Source organism: Penicillium citrinum (genome assembly GCF_028827155.1).
Source record: "Penicillium citrinum strain IBT 23319 chromosome Unknown utg000009l:1.0-4274883.0:1.0-4276374.0, whole genome shotgun sequence".
NCBI classification, from domain to species: Eukaryota; Fungi; Ascomycota; class Eurotiomycetes; order Eurotiales; family Aspergillaceae; genus Penicillium; species Penicillium citrinum.
The window spans coordinates 3,989,239-4,009,627 of record NW_026622694.1 but is presented as its reverse complement, the minus strand read 5'-3'; the positions used below and the strand labels follow the sequence as shown (position 1 = coordinate 4,009,627).

Sequence of the window (20,389 nt, the reverse complement as noted above, 5' to 3'; positions counted from 1 at the left end):
TTCGTCTTGGCGTTTGGCCCTGGTTGGTCTTATCTTTTGTTCGTTTTATTTGTTAGCATCGGAGTCATCTTTTATCATGGAGTGTTTACTGGAATACGGAATACCCTTTCTTTTGTCGACCTTGGTCTCGTCTTGTCTTCCCCAGCAACCTGGTCTCATCATCTTGTTATCTTATGGCGTATCACTGTTCCCACCACGTTTAATTAATCAGAAATGCTTATGGTTTATGTCTTCTTACGATGTATACAGCAATGTGCTTATGAGATTCTGCGCAATGATTGAATTAGTTTAACTTGAATTAATTAGATTGAAATAAATTGAATTTACTGAAAGTTCCCAACAATAAATATCTATTCAGTAGAAATATTCTTCCACATAAGTGTAGAGAGTCACTATTCTCCAACTTGATCATTCTCCTCGTCCTCGACAGACTCTCCTGCTTCTCTCGCCGCAATTGCAGCAGCAACTTGCTCCTCTAACATTTGTACCCTCTCCATCTCTTCCTCCTCCCCTTCGCTTTGTTCTTGTTGCACTTCCTCCATCTCCATCTCCACCTTCTCTTTCCCTTTGCCTTTTCCTTTCTTCTTCCCTTTCGATTCAGTCTGCTTCTCTTTATCGTGTTTATCCCTCCACACAGGTGACCCCTTAATCGCAGCCCTCACTTCCGTCGCCAACATATCATCCCTCTTAGTTGAGCTTGACGAATCAAACATGAAATTCACAAGATCCGCCTCATTCTCCGCATGATCTGGAAACTCCAGAATCCGCTCAAACTCCCCTTCGTCAGGCTGTCGATTCTCAATCAAAGCACTAATCTTTGCTCGCATGATCGTTTTCGCTTTCGCCAACGCCCCATTACCAAACCACCCATCACTAACAGTATCGCAGGTTTCCCGCAGGAAAACCTCACCATTCGCTGACTTGTTATCTTCTTTATACAATACCGATTTTATCATAGGATCGGCAATGTCCCTAACCATCCAGATCTTGCCATCTAACGGTAGAGGCAACGATCCGGTGAAGACATGCGAATTTGGATCTTCGTCGATATCAGTACGACTAATGTTATGTCGTCGACCACCATCCCTTGCAGTGTCTGGTTCACGAGGCAGGAGTCGGAACATGAATGTTTGATAGTGGCGAAATTCTGGTGAAGAGCGTGGATCCACGCCTAACTTGATGATTGCGTCTCGCCATGGTCCGGATCGAAAGATATATCCAACATACGGAACTGCCCATCGGAGATTGGTGCGCTGTTCGTCGGTGGTGAGGTGGTTACGTAGAGCGCGACGAGTCCAGGCAGGCTGTTGTTCAAAGAGTAGCTTGATGGCTTCCACTGTGTTGCGAAGGGCTGCGTCTAACTTCTCGACGGGTGGAAGGCTTTCTTGAGGTTTAGATGGAACCTCCGAGATGTCGTAGGGCACAAGGAATGTTCTGATCTTTGATGGTTGCTGTGTGTTGATGGTTGTGATATCGCCGGATTGCCCGACAGCGTGCTTGACTGTTGGATTTTGACGGTAGCTTTGGTGTATTAGCTTGATAGTACTAGTGAGATCCTGCTTGGAGTTTGAGTCGAACGTACTAGTATGTGAATGGCACATCTCCGTGGCTGAATGAAGGAGGCGGGATGATATCTGTATTTCTAAGGGCACCTTTTGCCATGTCGATATCGAAGTTCTTAAGCTTTTCCACTGCAAACACATATATATCAGCTCATCATCATCAATCTCCACGATTTACACAGCCATACAGTCATATGGTAGGATATTTTCACGGAATTTGTTCGCGAAAGGACTGTTCATTGTAGAGTAGACAAAATCCGGCATGCCTGTGAGGTATGTCAGTGTCATTCAGTAAATGACATGGATAAGACTAACCCCGAAACACATGAGTACGTTCAACTCGACCAACCGGTTTGATATCATATTTCAACTCATTGTCACGAAGACTCCGCAGCAAATCCTTTGCTGTTGGCCTTGGGACGGATTCCGTAGGCTCAGCATGGCCATCTTGAAAAGGTTCATTCGAGCCCCTCTTGCGCTTACGGCCCGTCCTTTTGGGCACTGTCACCTGAAGCAGCACATTATTGGATGGATTGCTCATCGACTTGACTGGCCGCGACAAGGCATCTTCCGGCCGCAACAACAACTGTGCCGGTGCATCTGCCATCTTGGGCTGGGGATTCAGTATCTAGCTTGGTTAGCATAATTGCATGCATCCCCTGAAACACTTGAAAGTAAACTTACTTTCTCAATTCCTGCATTGCCTTGTAATGTATCCATTGCCCTGTTAAGATTTCGAACAACGGCAGGGTGTTCCACGCTAACAAGACGCCGAGGAGGAACTGCGTGGAAAGGCGCCGTCCGGGAATCCCGATGTGTCTCCATTATGGGTCCTTCACTTATAATCTCAAAGCTGTATTGATTGATTTCTTGCCAGGCCTAGCTGAAACACACCTCGTAGGCCGGGATAATTCTTTGCCAAGTGATGAAGATGGGTCACGAATTTATATATTAGGCTTCACAGGGTCCCGTGCCGGGCATACAGATTGTCGATAACCTTTTGCTCTTGTCTTGACTCTCCGACTCACTCTGTCTAGCTCAACATTCACTGTTCCAAGCGATTCTGCTGGTTTGAGTGTCGCATGCCACCAAAGCGTGTCGGTGTGATTACTAAGCATGTTGTTGTTGGTCACGGGCATTCCAAAGGTTGGTGGCAGTGAGTGATATGAATTGATATTAGATGATAGCTTTCATTGTCCGGGATATTTTTTATACTGTGCAATTGGGATAAGGGATTTATTTCCTTTATGAAAAAGCAACGACTTTCCGATGTTGACGGTCATGTATTATAAACTCGGCAATGAGGCCCACCAGCGGCGCCTACTAGGTAGGTGCACTGGTGATATAGTACCTACTATGTCGATATACCATGTATGGGGTGTAGGAATTGCGTGTACTAGTTACTATTATAAGATTTGCCAAAGCGCCTAATTTCGGTGCTTCGTTATTGGGATGGTCCATATGACTTGAGACTCTGGGGGTTGAATATAATTTGGTCAATCGTGCTCAGTGGGAAGGATGTAGTTATATATCTTGTTGCTCCCACCGACTCGGAGACCCTCCAACACTTCAACTTGTAATTGTGATTTTGAACCCATCAAGTCCCACAGCAGTTGTACAACCTAAGAGCACCGGTATTTGATAGAGCCTTTAAAACTTAGGAATGCAAAGACAAAAATGTATTTATGCATATTTATCAATAATACAATCATGTAACTACTCGCACTTGTTCAACTGTAGCACATACACACGTGACTACCAAGAGGCTGGCGATGACATAAGCTTTGAAAGAAGCGGCAAAGCGTACACAATAGACTGGAGTATAGGACATGATGAAGGAATAGACAAAAACTGGTAGAATCCAAGTAGATTAGAACCTGGTCCCATTATATACAGCGTATTTTGGCAATTATTACTCGTAGACAAGCACCCTTGAGATCCCCTGATGCAAAGCAGAGCGGGAACCCCCCCCCCATCACCATCACAGCCAGCACAAGGAGAACCCGCTTTGCCTCACCCAACCCTCTCCCTTCCCCTTCACCATCAACATTCCACCAACTGTGCTGTTCCTCGAAAGATTCCCCCCCTAACCGCCTCTTTCGAAGGTTGATTTCGTTCCGGTTCGTGGTCAACAATCGGGTGGCTCTGGTGCTCTTGAGGAACCCCCCCGCTCCCAGCCTGCCACTAAGCGACACGGAGATCCTTCTGAGCGGATCAAGCACGCCCGTCTCAGAACCGACCTCTGCGCTTCTCGGTCTTCTTCGCACTCCGACTGCCAATTGTTCTATCCCAGCATCGAGAGGTATGTTCCACTCGCTCTCGTGGTCGCCTTGCCTTGGCCTTCCCTTTCCCCCCAATATCGAAGCCTCTCGCCCCGTGCGCGTGCTGCTACATCTACCCGTGTTCACTTTAGCACTGGGCCATTGAGACCTGACCCGCCCCCTTTGAATGTTCGCATTTCGATAGCTCGGATTCAGCATATGAATCAGCCAGACAAAGCTGTTGGTATTGGATGTGTTGCAAGGAAAATACTCATGAACCTCTCCTGTTAGGTCGATACAACCAATACTCCCCCTCCTTCAACCCCCTCCGTGGTTTTCTTGAGCGGCGTACTCAGTTGTCGCTCTACAACTCGCTCCGGCTAAAGTGCAGCGTACAGCTGCACTTGTAACGACCACTCGGCAGGAATACATGAGATTTTGCATCCCCGCGCAAAAATGAAAGGTTTCAGACAGAGAGTGGTAAGTGTCCCTCTTCGACTGCTCACCGCACGACCTCCTACGACCCCCCTCATCATCCCCCACTCCGCACGGCGGCGTGTTTGACTCGTCAATCTTATTAATCATTTGATTTCTGTGAGCTAATCTGTCATGAATGACCTAGCATGAGCAGTTGTCGAGGGCAAAGGATGCCAACAAGTCCTCCAAGAAGAAAGATTCGAGCTCCTCGTCCCAGAATCAGGCCTCCCTTGGCATCTCCCAAACACAACAGTCGACATCTCCCAACCAAGGCACTCCCACCTCGTCCACAACCTCTTTGAATGATACACGAGGCAAGTCCCCAGACAATGCCTCCCCGGCTGGAACCCCCACCGGCGGTACCGGTGCACCCGCTCAAAGTTATATATCTCAAGGCGCGGGCAATGCGGGCCAACCTGCGAATAATGGCCCTGGTACCCCAACGCGACAGGGCCAGCCAGTGGCCCCAAGTGTGATCATCAGCCCTAGCACGACAGTAAGTCGATCAATCTTAGCCTCGTTGGTAAACAAATCTAACGGTTTCCCTTCTCTTAATTCACAGCATGTCCCTCCTCCCGGAGCTGCCGAGACTATGCCTGGAGACCTGGCGCCTCCTCGCAAATCTCACGTCTTCGATCGTCTTCAGACCACCCCGAAAGATATGTCGGAAGGAATCCGGACCCCCAAACGTCAGCACTCCTCCCGATTTGATATCTCCGATCAACGTCAGAGAGAACTTGAGAAGCTGGCTGGGTTCCATGAGGTGCCTCCCAACCGCCGCCAGGATCTGTTCATGCAGAAGATCGACCAGTGCAACATTATCTTCGACTTTAACGATCCGACGGCCGACATGAAGTCCAAAGAGATCAAGAGGCTGGCCCTTCATGAGCTCTTAGATTACGTTGCCAACAACCGCTCCGTGATCACAGAGCCCATGTATCCCCGTGTTGTGGAGATGTTCGCCAAGAACCTGTTTCGACCAATTCCGCCTCCTATGACCCCCCAGGGTGAGGCGTTTGATCCCGAAGAAGATGAGCCTGTTCTGGAAGTGGCATGGCCTCACATTCAAGTTGTTTATGAGTTCTTCTTACGCTTTATCGAGAGCCAAGATTTCAACACGAATATTGCGAAGGCGTACATTGACCATCAGTTTGTGCTACAAGTATGGTTTGAATTCGGCCTCTTCTCTAAAGGATTGAATTACTAACAAGAATCTTTTTAGCTACTGGATTTATTTGATTCCGAAGATCCTCGGGAACGTGATTTTCTCAAAACAACTCTGCATCGTATTTACGGGAAATTCTTGAACCTACGGTCTTATATAAGACGTTCGATCAACAACGTTTTCTTCCAGTTCATGTACGAGACCGAAAGACACAACGGGATTGCTGAACTGTTAGAAATCTTGGGTTCCATCATCAACGGCTTTGCGCTGCCTCTAAAGGAGGAACATAAACTCTTCTTGACGCGGGTCCTACTGCCTATGCATAAGGTTAAAAGCCTGAGCATGTATCACCCACAATTGGCCTACTGTATCGTCCAGTTCTTGGAGAAGGACTCAACCTTGACCGAAGATGTACGTGGGAATGAATACATTGGAACATTGTTGACTGGACGTTTGGATATCTCTAACATTAATGTCTAGGTTGTCCTTGGACTGCTGCGCTACTGGCCAAAGACCAATAGTACCAAAGAAGTCATGTACCTTAACGAAGTCGAGGACATCTTTGAGGTGATGGATCCTGCCGAGTTCGCCAAAGTACAGGAACCTCTTTTCCACCAGCTGGCCAAGTCCGTCGCTAGCCCTCACTTCCAGGTTCGTCCCTTCCAAATGTTAGCCTATTGCCCACGTATTGATCTCTCTTCTTTTTCTTATAGGTCGCCGAGCGTGCTTTGTATTTCTGGAACAACGAATATTTCTGCAACCTCGTGAGCGACAATGTGGAAACTATTCTTCCCATTATGTTCGCTCCGCTCTATGAAAACTCTAAGGGCCACTGGAATCGGTTCGTTCATAGCAGATTCATAGGCAGGATACCTTCACTAACTATTGCCTTCTCTAGTACGATCCACAGCATGGTATACAATGCCATGAAAATGTTCATGGAGATTAACCCTCAGCTTTTTGATGAATGCTCGCACGAATATACTGAACACCAAAACAATGCCGAGCAGCGGGAGAAGTCACGTCTCGACCGCTGGGATATGATCGAACAACAAGCGATCATGCGAAAGAATGGTGCACCACCGCCGCCAGCCCCAGTTCTTGACGTCCCCGAGCCGATTGATGAAGTGGAGGCAATGACCCACGAGAGTCAGAAGCGACTGAACACTCTGAAGATTCAGGAGGAGACAGAAACCCCCAAGGAGCGACCTGCGCGCGAGGGCACCCCTACGTCGGTGAGTCCCGTGCAACTCTGATCTATACCTTGTTGGTACCTCAGATAATTGTGTTCCCATGCGGATCCTTTCTTTTCTTTCTTTTCTTTCTATTTGTTCTTTTCTGCGTCATCACCCTTGTATTCGTCTTTGCTAAGAAACCTTGTCCCTACGTGTACAGCCAGCGTGATTCTAACGTGGAAACGTCCGTTTTGCTCCAGACTCGACGCCGTGGCTCCATTCGCGGTACCCGGAGACGACGAAGTGGTAGCGGCAGTGAGATTCGCCCACGACGACGCTCGGTCGGTAGCGGAACCAGCGCAACAAATGTACAGATCCTGCATCGAAGCAATTCGACCAAATAATGACCCCGAGGTGATGGGGTAGCTAATGGACATGTGACCTTCCCTTGAGTTTCTGCAATCATGGCATAGCGAATACGGGCCTACAACAAATGTCTTTTCCTCTTGAATTTTTGACCTGCCCGATTTGATCTCCCTTTAGCTTCCAAGGTTCCTATTTTCCTGTGCCATCCTGTTTCTATTCGTCTTCCACCTCTTTTTATTTTTTCTCTTTTATCTCTTTTTGTGTGTACATGGCTTTTCTGATATTTCCCTTTCTGTGGCCGGCCTCTTGAGCCGGCCCTCACTGAGCGGACCTCTGAGTTGGACTCCGTCTTAGAACCGTGTTCGGGTATGGAAAATGGGTGCGAATGGCGTTTCCATCTACCGACCTTCGGTGTCGGTGGCTTTCTATGTGTTGCCGGATTTTTTTTTTCTCTTTTAGACAAGTACTGAGACATCAATTCGCCTTGGGGAAAATTTCCTTGTCTCTGATTATTTCTCAAACCAAACGCAAATATTTGCCAATAGTCTATATACTGCCCTGTAGCATTATTATTGTCGATGAACAATGCAGCTGCAGCTACTGCAAGTACCAAGAAAATCACATTATCTCTTCTCGAATACGCGCCCAGCTGTTGACAAAAAAAAGGATATCATTAGTGAAATATACCAGATCGGGCAAGTTGAAACCATTTCATACAATTATTCTCAGAGAACCTTGGATTTGTCAATTGCCTACATATTGGCTCCGCCAGTTCTAATACCTTGTGCCTTGTACCTGGCCCTGGCCCCGGCCCCGCGCGTCTAGTCGCTTGTCAAGCGCGCGCTCCCGGAACGGATCAACCGTTCCCGAATTGCCCAAATGGGATTAGCGTTTCGTTCGGGGTCAGCGAGGCCGCCCACCCTCCGCGTTCCTTCGCGAAGGCTTTCTGGATGGGCCAGTCTCGCGCGCTTTAATCTCCATCACTTCCTCTCTCTAGCTCTCTCCGCAACTTTCCACCCCACTGGGGCCCTTTCATTCCACTCGCTGTCCGGTCTATCCTTCTTTAAGACTTATTTAGACAGCAATTAAATGACTTAACGAATTTCTACCTTGCTTTCAGTCTGCGATCGATCTTTTCGGCATATCTGCAGCCAAATCCGCAAAGCTTCGACCGCACCTCGACCTCGCATATGCCACCCCGATTCTGATCGAGCAACTCTGCGTGAGGTTGTATTTCATCTCTATCAGCCGGCCATCCGGCCTGGCCTTGATTCCAGTCGTCTTCCCTTGATTGGCCCTTCGAGGGGCCCGAGTAGCAGTCATGGAGCGGACAATCGATATTTACGCCAGCAAGCTGGGGGATGAGAAGCTTGGTATGTTCGAAGGACCGATCATGTTGCACCAATTGTGCTTCACTCCATGGATAGATAATTGACCTTTGTCTTCATTCACAATGCAGATGTGAAAGTACGAGCTAATGTCGCAACCGAGTTGCGAGACAGCATTGAACCACTATGCGCGGGCGCAAACTACCCCGTCTTTCTGGCCAAGCTTTGGCCAGTCTTCAAGACCATCTTGAAAGGGGACCCGGTCTTCTTGACCATGTCTTATGAGCAGGTGAGACTCAGTCGACGGCCCTGAGAATTGTCATCATTCTCTATGGGTTATCTTCATATCATCGAACACATTGTATCTGACGTTTCTATAGAAACTCCGGAACTGCATTCTAGAGACAATCCACCGATTACCAATGGCCCCTCCCGATGTCGAACAGTATGCAGCGGATATGGTTGACCTGTTGATGGAACTCGCACGCATTGAGAACGAAGACAATGCCGTTCTGTGCATGAAAACAATTATGGACCTTGAAAGAAATCAGGCGAAGGCTACCGCGGCACGGGTGCAGCCTTTTCTTGAGCTCATCCAAGAGATGTTCCAGACCATGGACCAGGTGGTCCGCGATACTTTCGATACCCCGAACCAAGCAACTCCATCCGGAATGCCGTCGACACCAAACGCCAGCTCACAGAACTTTCAATCGCCTCGGCCAAGCTCCCCTGCTACATCGGTCTCAGATCTAGGCCCCGAACAACAATCTAGCAACGTAATTCTCAAGGGCATGCAGTCGTTTAAAGTACTTGCTGAGTGTCCAATCATCGTCGTCTCAATTTTCCAGACCCATCGCGCATCAGTCGCACAGAATGTCAAGCTTTTCGTTCCTCTTATCAAGTCCATTTTGCTCCTCCAAGCAAAACCACAGGAAAAGGCACATGTCGATGCTGCTGCTCAAGGCACGATATTCACTGGTGTCTGTAAGGAGATCAAGAACAGGGCGGCTTTTGGAGAGTTCATCACAGCTCAAGTCAAAACCATGAGCTTTTTGGCCTACCTTCTTCGCCTGTACGCCCATCAGCTCCAAGACTTTCTACCCACCCTGCCGTCTGTGGTGGTTCGGCTTCTCCAAGATTGTCCACGCGAAAAGTCTGGAGCTCGAAAGGAACTACTTGTCGCAATTCGACATATAATCAACTTCAACTACCGCAAGATCTTCCTCGAAAAAATTGACGAGCTCCTGGATGAGCGAACATTGATTGGTGACGGTCTTACTGTATATGAGACCATGAGACCCTTGGCATACAGTATGTTGGCCGACCTTATCCACCATGTCCGTGACCACCTCAGCCGTGACCAAATCCGTCGAACCGTCGAAGTCTACACCAAAAACCTACACGATGATTTCCCAGGGACCAGCTTCCAAACGATGAGTGCTAAGCTGCTCTTGAACATGGCCGAGAAGATCTCGAAGCTTGAAGACAAGCGGGAAGCTCGCTATTTCCTTATCATGATCCTGGATGCTATTGGTGATAAGTTCGCCTCCATGAACCACCAGTTCAACAATGCTGTCAAGGTATCCAAAGCTTTCAAAGAATCCCGAAAAGAGTCAGAGTTCTCAAACGAGTCATATCTCGCCGAGAAGGACCAGCCTCCTGATTGGGATGAGATTGATATATTTTCCGCCTCGCCAATCAAAACATCTAGTCCTCGTGATCGTGGCAGTGACCCTGTTTCGGACAACATCTTCCTGTTCAGAAACCTCATCAATGGACTGAAGAACATATTCCATCAACTGAAGAATTGCAACCCAGACGACGTCCAAATTGACCCCAGTAGCGTTCCCATCAACTGGTCAGAAGTGTCTTACGGCTACAATGCTGAGGAGGTTCGAGTCATCAAGAAACTTTTCCACGAGGGTGCTCGTGTATTCCGATACTACGGAGTGGATCAGTCGCCGCTGGAGGTCAATTACTCTTCCCCGTTTGATTTCCTTGCCAGTCAATACACGGCTCCTATGTCTCGCGAAGAAAAGGAACTTCTGGAAAGCTTTGGTACCGTCTTCCATTGCATCGATACAGCAACATTCCACGAGGTCTTCCACTCCGAAATTCCTTATCTCCACGAGCTCATGTTCGAGCATGGCGCACTTCTTCATCTCCCGCAATTCTTCTTAGCTAGCGAAGCCACCTCACCAGCATTCTCCGGAATGGTTCTACAGTACCTCATGGAGCGTATTCATGAGGTTGGAACATCGGACATGACCAAGGCGAAGATTCTCTTAAGAATGTTCAAGCTCTCTTTCATGGCAGTGACTCTCTTTTCAGTGCAGAATGAGCAAGTCCTTCACCCTCACGTCACCAAAATCGTCACCAAGTGTATTGAGTTGTCGGTCACTGCTGAGGAGCCTATGAACTATTTCCTTCTTCTGCGCTCCCTCTTCCGCAGCATCGGCGGTGGACGATTTGAGCTGCTTTATAAGGAGATCCTCCCCCTCCTGGAAATGCTTCTTGAGACTTTCAACAATTTGCTTCTTGCTGCTCGAAAACCCCAAGAGCGGGATCTCTATGTTGAGCTCACCCTAACTGTTCCTGCCCGCTTGAGCCATCTTTTGCCTCATCTCAGCTACCTTATGCGCCCCATTGTCGTTGCTTTGCGTGCTGATTCTGATCTTGTTGGCCAAGGTCTTCGTACACTTGAACTTTGCGTGGACAACCTTACCGCCGACTATCTTGATCCGATCATGGCCCCGATCATGGATGAACTGATGACCGCTCTTTGGGATCATCTGCGTCCTCATCCTTATAACCATTTCCATGCTCATACAACAATGCGCATCCTTGGAAAGCTTGGTGGTCGTAATCGAAAATTCCTGAATCACCCGCCGGAGCTGAACTTCCAGCAGTATTCTGATGACAACCCCAGCTTTGACATCAGACTTATTGGCCCAGGCGAGAAGCGGCCTTTTCCTGTCGATACCGGTATTGACTTGGCCATTGGGAAACTGATGGAGGCACCCAAGTCTCCTGCCTCCAAGGGCTCCGATATCTACTATAAGCAACAAGCATACCGTATGCTCAGCTCGCATCTCAAGCTTCAAATTGGCTATGAAAATCTTCCTGATGACATGGCATCTTTGATCAGACTTCATGCCAATGACCTTGTGGAGGGCAAGGTTAATGCTATGGTGGACATCTTGGAGAAGTCGGAGAGGACGGCTTCAATTCCGAAAAAGGTGGCGCAGGAAGCCACTGTGAAGAAGCTCATCAAAGCTTGTATCTTTGCCACGACCGTTCCCGAGCTCGAGACAACTGCAAAGGCATTTGTGGCAGATGTATGCAAGCACTTCACTGTCCTCGAGGTTGGACGTGCTCTTGCTCAAGCTCGTCATAGCCGCAAGTCTTTCGACGTCGCCAATGGAGAGGGCCCAGTTTACCTCGACTCTCGAATCCTTGCCGAAGCTATTCTTGAATCCCTCTCTTCGGACAATGTTCATGTCCGAGAAGCTGCCGAGCAGGCCATGTTTGTTGTCAAGGAAGCCGCAGGCATAATGTTCGGTGCTGTCGACAAGGCGTCCAAGCTCCCGTTCTTCCAGCATTTAGGCCGAGTCTTCTCCCATAGCTGCTATAGTGAGGAGTGGTTCACCAAAGCTGGCGGAAGCCTAGGTATTCAACTTCTCGCCACTAAGCTGGACCTTGGTGTTTCGTGGCTGTATGAGCGTCACATTGACTTTGCCCGAGCACTAATCTATGTCATCAAAGACACTCCTCCCGACCTTCCTGCATCCACAAGAATTCAATCACAGGACACCTTGACCTTGATTCTCCGGCAATGCGGCAAGCTTATGCCGAAGGATGATGTCAAGAATGAGAAGGGCCGCGTGTTTTCCCTTTGCGGCTTCTTAGTTTTTGAGCTTGGTCACATGAACAAACATGTTCGTGAAACTTGTCGCCGTTGCTTTACTACTCTGAAGGAAGAACTGGACTGTGAAATTCATGAACTCATTTATCCCGTCAGGGATCGGCTTCTCCAATCGATTTTCAACAAGCCTCTCCGTGCTTTACCTTTTCCCACGCAGATTGGCTTTATCGATGCTATTACCTACTGCTTGAGTCTTCAAAATGACATCGTTACATTCAATGAACCGCTTAATCGTTTAATGCTGGAGTCTCTCGCCCTCGCCGATGCTGATGATGAGTCGCTTGCCTCAAAACCTAATGAATTCAAGAACGCGGACATGATAGTAAACCTTCGTGTTGCTTGCCTTCGTCTGCTATCAATGGCAATGAATTTCCAGGAGTTTGCCAACACTCCCAACAACACCAGTCGGGCCCGTATCATTTCGGTCTTTTTCAAATCCTTATACTCTCGATCCCCCGAAGTCATCGAAGCTGCTAATGCTGGCCTCAAAGACGTCCTGACCCAGACCAATAAGCTTCCAAAGGACTTGTTGCAAAACGGCTTGCGTCCTATTCTCATGAATCTTCAAGACCCGAAGCGCCTCAGTGTGGCTGGGCTTGACGGATTGGCTCGTCTTTTGACACTGTTGACCAATTATTTCAAGGTCGAAATAGGTGCTCGTCTCTTGGATCATATGAAGGTCATTGCAGACGATAGCGTTCTTCAGAAGGTTTCCTTCAGTCTTGTCGAACAGAACCCTGCGATGAAGATCGTGGCAGCAATCTTCAATATTTTCCATCTTTTGCCGCCTGCTGCCACATCTTTCATGGAACACCTTGTCAACAAGGTTCTAGACCTGGAACTAAAGCTGCGAAGGACATCGCATAGCCCGTTCCGCAAGCCTCTTGTCAAGTATCTCAACCGTTATCCAAAGGAAAGTCTCGCATTCTTCCTCGCACGTTTCAAAGATGAGCGATTCGGGCGTTTCTTCGGACAAATTCTAGCCGACCCTGAGAGTGAAGCCTTACGCAATGCAGTGGTTGCTGACACAGAAGGATTCATCTCGAATGCCTTTGCTGCCGAAACAGCCGATGGAAAGAACACCGCTGCTATCAACGGGATCTACGTTGCGCACTCTGTTACTTCATTTTCCTCGACGAAGACTTGGCTGGTCTCACAAGCAGCCTTGAGAAACAAGCTTTTGGCTTCCGGGAGAGATTTAGAGCGAAAACTTCGTGGTGACAGCCTCCCTCCCGATGAGCGTCTCAGAGTCGAGCAGGCCGAAGATCAGCTGATGGATGTCTTCACTGTCTATCTTGCGGAAGCTTCTCATGACTTGGATTTCCTGTTTGAAGTGATTGATGGCCTTTCTGCGGATGAGCTCAAGCGCACGCTGGCACTTCCTAAATTCATCTACCAGCACATTATCACCAACGAGTCAATTGATTACCGTCGTTCTGTCATTATGCGTTGTCTAGATCTATATGGCCAACGGGCTTGCTCGCAGAAGACCAAGACCTATGCATTCCGTCACCTGGTCAATCCTATCTTTGCGATGGATGTCCAAGCTTCGTGGAACAGCCCGTCTAGTGCCCCCAGACTGATGGATAAGAGCATGACCGAGTCAATCCAAAGCCGCCTGTGGAAACCACAATTGTCTGATATTAGTGACGAGTCAAATCAAGCCGGTGTTGACCACTCACGCATGGAGTTGCTTCAACTTTCTGCTTTGTTGATTAAGTATCACTCGCAGACAGTTCAAGAGTCTCGCAAGGACATCATCAAGTTTGCTTGGAACTACATTCGCCTCGAGGATATTATCAACAAGTATGGCGCATACGTTCTCATCAGTTACTTCATTGCACACTACGAGACACCTTTCAAGATTGTGATTCAGGTCTACGTTGCCTTGCTGAGAGCTCATCAGAATGAAGGTCGAGCTCTTGTTACTCAAGCACTTGATGTCTTGGCTCCGGTGCTACCCACACGCACCGCCAACAACCAGGGCGCAGAGGCTCGCTATCCTATCTGGGCGAAGTGGCCGCGTCGTATCCTGTCAGAAGAGACAGCTAATCTGCAGCAAGTGATGAGTATCTTCCAATTCTTGGTTAGGCAACCAGACTTGTTCTACGATTCGCGTGAACATTTCATCCCTCTTATCGTTCCTTCGCTCATCAAGATTGCGGGCCCGCCAAACACCTCAAATGACAGCAAGAAGCTTGCACTGAATCTTATCGGCTTGATCTGGCACTGGGAAGAGAAGAAGGCTCAAATTCCCGATGCTCATGGATCTGCAGCTACCGGACCTACCGAGTCCCCAAATACGAAGAAGCGTAAGCTTGAAGAGGCGGACGGAGCCTCTCAATCTCCTTCTCTTGGGCCGCCCACCACAAAAGCGGATTACTCGGTACCATCTGAACTGCGAGGGGCTCTGATTAAGTATCTGATCACCTTCATCACTACCATTCCTGAGCGTTTCCAAGTGCCAGCCGCGCACATTCGCCAGCTGCCTTCCTCGAAGCAGACTATGCCCATCCCCAGTGGTGAGATGATCAACAAGGCCATCAGTCTTCTCAGAAATCTCCTTTCACCTAAATACTGGGGGGGATCTTGACATTGACCTCTATCAAAAGGTCACTGAGCCAATTTTGGCGGGAGAAAAGGCCGATAAGCCTGATGACAAGCAGATCACGATAATGGTCAACGCGCTGCAAGTTTTGCGTGTACTTATTGCCGCGAAGCCAAATGAATGGATCACAGCCCGTCTTCCGAGTATTCAAAAGCTTCTCGAGAAACCGTTGAAGTCGGACAACCCTGAAATTCAGGACTGCTTGCATGGCCTGGAGGATGATATGGACATCTCGCCTAAGCTCCCACCCCCGGTACGCTATGTTCTCGAGGCTATCCCAGATGACCAGCCAGACGAAGAAGATGTCATGGATACTGAAAGTACACCGTCGGAGTTCGCAACCTATCTCTCTGCAATTGCCACCGAGACGCTCTCAGCAAGCAACTATGTGTCCAGTTTGAATACTCTCTGGACACTGTCCAAGATCAAACCTGCTGAAATTGATACTCATATTCCTACTGTCATGAAAGCGTTCTCCCAGAAATTGGCCAAGGAGCATGTGGCAGCATCCACCACGCAGAATGGAACACCAAACGGTGGACAGAATGGGCAGACTCCCCAGAATGGGCAAGTACCTAAACCCGCTGAGGGTGTTCCGGACCAACAAGAAGTTGAACTCGGCGTCGATCTTATATTTAAGACAATCGAATTAATCTCTGTCCGGATGTCTCATCTCGGTGACCAGCGTCGTCCGTTCCTGAGCGTTCTGGCATCCATCGTGGAGCGTTCGCAAAACATTAAGCTATGCAGCAAGGTACTAGGCATGGCAGAGTCTTGGATTTTCCATTCAACAGAGTCCTGGCCAACATTGAAGGAAAAGACAGCAGTTCTACACAAGATGCTCCTATTCGAATCTCGACCCGATCAGACAATGCTCAAGAAATTCCTTGATCTCGTGATTCGTATTTATGAGGACCAGAAGATTACGCGCACAGAATTGACCGTCCGTCTAGAACATGCTTTCTTGATTGGTACAAGAGCTCAGGATGTCGAAATGCGCAACCGCTTCATGGGTATTTTTGATAAGAGTTTAACGCGCCTTGCCAGCTCACGTTTGAGCTATGTGCTCACTTGTCAGAATTGGGATACACTTGCCGACTCTTTCTGGCTAGCCCAAGCCTCGCATTTGATTCTTGGATGTGTGGACATGAACACAACGGCTCGTCTTCATTCGGATGATTTCACGATGTCCCCTCTCTCATTCCTCCTTTCCGGTGGCGACAAGGATGAGAGAAAGCCGGATGTCATGGTTGACAACAAATTGGAGACTTTTGTTGCTGAACGCAAACGCTTTATGTCGGACATCGGTGATGTTCGTGTTCGTGATCTCATCGAACCTCTCTGCCAACTTCAACACACCGATCCAAACGTTTCTTTCAAGTTGTGGACCACTCTCTTCCCGATCTTCTGGTCGACATTGTCTAAGGAAGATCGTATCGACCTTGAAAAGGGTATGGTGACTTTACTCACCCGCGAGTACCACCAGAGACAGTTAGATAAGCGACCCAACGTTGTTCAAGCTCTTCTCGAGGGAGTTGTGCGTGCTCGACCTCGTTTCAAGGTTCCTCCTCATGTTATGAAGTACCTCAGCCGTACCTACGATGCTTGGTATACCGCTGCTACTTATCTTGAGGAATCTGCTATCAACCCCATCATCGATACCTCAACTGTCCGTGAAAGCAACCTTGATGCTCTGGTTGAGGTTTACGCTGGCCTTCAAGAAGACGACTTCTTCTACGGGACGTGGCGACGCCGTTGTCGATTCGTTGAAACCAACGCGGCTTTATCCTATGAGCAGCAAGGCATGTGGGACAAATCGCAGCAGCTCTATGAAAATGCCCAGATCAAGGCGCGTTCAGGAGCCATGCCATTTTCGCAGGGTGAGTACTTTGTCTGGGAAGACCATTGGCTCATTTGCGCCCAGAAGCTCCAGCAATGGGAGATTTTGAGTGACTTCGCCAAGCATGAGAATTTGAACGATCTTCTGCTGGAATCCGCATGGCGAAACATCGAGAACTGGCAGAGCGAAGGCAACAGAGAGCAATTGGAGTCACTGATCAAGTCTGTGTCAGACGCCCCGACACCTAGGCGTACCTTCTTCCAGGCTTTCATGGCCTTGCTGCAGTACCACGTCAAAAAGGAGAACATGCAGGATTTTAATAGCGTTTGTGATGAGTCGATCCAACTTTCGATTCGCAAGTGGCTGCAATTGCCGAAGCGTATCACCAATGCCCATATTCCCATTCTGCAACACTTCCAGCTCTTGGTAGAGCTGCATGATGCCAGCCATATCTGTGGCAGCCTGGCCCAGACGAACGAGCGTAACTTGGACACAAAGTCAGCCGAGCTCAAGCTTCTTCTTGGAACATGGCGGGATCGTCTGCCGAACCTTTGGGATGATATCAATACCTGGCAAGATCTTGTCACTTGGCGCCAACACATCTTCCAGCTCATCAACGGCACCTATCTCAGCCTGTTACCACCTCAGACTAACAACGTGGCCAGCAATTCATACGCTTACCGTGGCTACCACGAAACGGCATGGATCATCAATCGTTTCGCCCATGTCGCACGGAAACATCAAATGCCTGAGGTTTGCATCAACCAGCTGAGTCGTATTTATACTCTGCCAAATATCGAAATCCAAGAGGCTTTCCTGAAGTTGCGCGAACAAGCCAAGTGCCACTACCAGAATCCAAAGGAACTCAACAGTGGCTTGGATGTTATCAATAACACCAACCTCAACTACTTTGGGCCGCAACAGAAAGCTGAATTTTATACTCTGAAAGGAATGTTCCTGGCTAAACTTGACCAAACCAACGAGGCCAACGAAGCGTTTGGTGTGGCTCTCTATTATGATCTTCGTCTTGCAAAGGCTTGGTCTGAGTGGGGACAGTACAGCGATCAACGTTTCAAGGGGACACCTTCGGATTACGAGCTGGCTAGCAACGCAGTAAGCTGTTACCTGGAAGCTGCTGGCCTATATAAGAGTGCGAAGTCACGCAAGTTGCTGAGCCGCATCCTCTGGCTTCTCAGTTTGGACAACGAGGAAGGCCAAATCGCCAGCGCCTTTGAAAACTTCAAGGGAGATACCCCTGTGTGGTACTGGATCACATTCATTCCCCAACTCCTCACCAGCCTGTCCCACCGTGAAGCTCGTCTCTGCAAGGCAGTCCTCGTCAAGATTGCTAAATTGTTCCCGCAAGCACTCTTCTTCCTTCTGCGAACGAACCGGGAGGACATGCTTAGCATCAAGAAACAGCATGATCAGAAACAAGAGAAGCTGAACCGTGCTAGACAGCAACAGCAACAGCAGCAACAATCATCCTCGCCTAGTAATAAACCTCCGGCCAGTGGGGATGCGTCTCCTGCTCAGAAGCCTCCGACTAGTGTGCCAGCGCCTAGCGCTTCACCAGCCGGTCAAAATACGAACTTGCCCACAGCCCAATCCCCTGCTCAGAACCAAAACCAGCAGGCCCCGAATCAATCTCCCGCTCAGCCGCAGAACCAAGTGCAAGCTTCACCCCACCAGGGTCAGACTCAGAGTCCTGCCCAGGGCCAGGCTGGTCAAACCCCAGTTCAGCAGAACCAAGGCCATGGTCAAGGCCAGCAGGGCCATCTCCAGGTCCCAGGTCAAGGAGCCCAGCAGCAGCAACATCAAGCAGCCTCAGAGACAACCGAAAAGGAACCGCTCAAGAAGCCCTGGGAATACTCAGATGAAATCATGTCTGGCCTCAAGACTGCTTTCCCGCTACTTGCTTTGTCCATGGAGACAATGGTTGATCAGATCCACAAGAACTTCAAGTGTCCTCCGGACGAGGACGCTTACCGGCTCATCGTTGCTCTTTTGAACGATGGCCTGGCCTACGTGGGTCGGATGCCTCAATCTTATGCGCAGGATACCAAACTCCCTGCAGCGACTGAGGCCAACATTACCAGGTTTGCAGAGACGATTTTGCCGGCACATATCCGGAAATCGTTCGAGGCAGACTTTGTGAGCAAGAAGCCCACGATGTACGAGTACATCCAGAAGTTGCGTCGCTGGCGTGATAAGTTCGAGGAGAAGTTGGATCGTCGTTCCCTGCATGGATCCCTTGAGGGCTATTCGCCGCACTTGAGTGAGTTCCGATTCCTCAAGTTTGATGAAGTTGAGATTCCTGGGCAGTACTTGTTACATAAGGACAAGAATCAGGATTTCGTTCGTATTGATCGCTTCTTGCCTGATGTGGACCTGGTTCGTGGCATTGGAGTTTGTCACCGCCGTCTCAAGATTCGGGGACACGATGGCAGCATCCATCCTTTTGCTGTGCAGCATCCTGCTGCTCGCCACTGTCGTCGTGAGGAGCGTATCCTCCAGCTCTTCCGAATATTCAACGGACTTTTGGCAAAGCGCAAGGAGAGCCGACGTCGCAACCTTTATTTCCACCTACCATTGATGGTGCCTCTCGCGCCTCATATTCGCCTGGTTCGCGACGACTCGTCGTACATCTCTATGCAAGGCATCTATGAGGATTATTGCAGACGTGTTGGTGTCAACAAAGATGAGCCGGTACTTTTCACAATGGATCGTATGCGCTCCCTGGCCGAAACAAAGCAAAATGTAAGCTACTCAATGTTGGAGAAAATTTTCGCTGCACATTACTGACAATTCACAGCGCACGGCCGATCAACAGCAGGTTCTTCGCACCGAGATCTTGACTGCAATTCAAGATAAATGGGTTCCGAGCACAGTGGTGCTAGAGTACTTCCAGCAAACGTATCCGAACTTCGCCGACTTCTGGCTTTTCCGCCGACAGTTTGCTTACCAGTACGCTGCTGTTGCTTTTATGACTTATGTTATGCACATTGGCAACCGTTACCCCAACAAGATCTTGATCTCACGATCAACAGGCGATATCTGGGGGGCGGAATTAATCCCCACCATCAATCCGGCTAAAGCAATCTTCTTCAACCCAGAGCAGGTTCCCTTCCGCTTCACACCTAATATCCAGACCCTGCTCGGTCCGATTGCTACAGAGGGTCTATTTGCCTGTGCCATGATGGCCATTGCGCGCTGCTTGACGGAACCACGCCACGAGCTGGAGCAACAGCTCAGTGTGTTCGTGCGTGACGAGATGATGTTCTGGGCTACTGCCCAGCACCGTGGCCAACTGCCCGTGCCCCAACTCCGCGAGTTGGTCTACAACAATAGTGAAATCATCGTCAATCGCGCCGTCAGCTTAGCTAGCCCGCCAGAGGGTAACTTGCCCGCCAACCAGACTACTATCGATTTGATCTCTCGGGCGGTTAACCCTCAGCACTTGGCCTCTTGCGATGCTTTGTGGATGCCTTACCTCTAAAGGATATCCTTCTGCTTCCAAACTACTTTCTTGTATGATTTGTTGTTCACGCATTGAGGTGTTGTCCTCTTGCTAAGTGATTTGATGGGCTGTTCTTATTCTGTACTGTTCTGTCCGTGAGGTGGTTGCTATGGATATTTGCTTGCTTTTGAGCGTGGCGCATTGGTGAGGACTTTGAATCCT

General features: G+C 49.0%; 4 protein-coding genes across 4 annotated transcripts; 3 read left to right on the top strand and 1 right to left on the bottom strand.

The window, feature by feature from the left end:
- Positions 1-392: 392 nt before the first annotated feature.
- N7469_010972 (transcription factor TFIIIC subunit TFC1) lies at positions 393-2,387 on the bottom strand (the record flags this gene model as incomplete). The annotated part of the gene is made up of 5 exons (XM_056649877.1): positions 393-1,521; positions 1,583-1,691; positions 1,751-1,828; positions 1,878-2,190; positions 2,247-2,387. The coding sequence occupies 5 exons, from the start codon at positions 2,385-2,387 to the stop codon at positions 393-395; spliced, it is 1,770 nt and encodes a 589-aa protein (XP_056497008.1).
- A 291-nt stretch (positions 2,388-2,678) lies between these two features.
- Positions 2,679-4,114, top strand: N7469_010971 (uncharacterized protein; the record flags this gene model as incomplete). Its single annotated transcript, XM_056649876.1, has 2 exons — positions 2,679-2,708; positions 3,668-4,114. 2 exons carry the CDS (start codon positions 2,679-2,681, stop codon positions 4,112-4,114), a joined length of 477 nt encoding a protein of 158 aa, XP_056497007.1.
- A 165-nt stretch (positions 4,115-4,279) lies between these two features.
- On the top strand, positions 4,280-6,721 carry N7469_010970 (protein phosphatase 2A regulatory subunit RTS1; the record flags this gene model as incomplete). Its single annotated transcript, XM_056649875.1, has 7 exons — positions 4,280-4,303; positions 4,446-4,796; positions 4,863-5,462; positions 5,523-5,876; positions 5,946-6,116; positions 6,179-6,306; positions 6,364-6,721. The coding sequence occupies 7 exons, from the start codon at positions 4,280-4,282 to the stop codon at positions 6,719-6,721; spliced, it is 1,986 nt and encodes a 661-aa protein (XP_056497006.1).
- A 1,606-nt stretch (positions 6,722-8,327) lies between these two features.
- On the top strand, positions 8,328-20,206 carry N7469_010969 (histone acetyltransferase TRA1; the record flags this gene model as incomplete). The annotated part of the gene is made up of 5 exons (XM_056649874.1): positions 8,328-8,379; positions 8,466-8,623; positions 8,715-14,781; positions 14,807-19,467; positions 19,523-20,206. The coding sequence occupies 5 exons, from the start codon at positions 8,328-8,330 to the stop codon at positions 20,204-20,206; spliced, it is 11,622 nt and encodes a 3,873-aa protein (XP_056497005.1).
- Between the last annotated feature and the right edge of the window lie 183 nt (positions 20,207-20,389).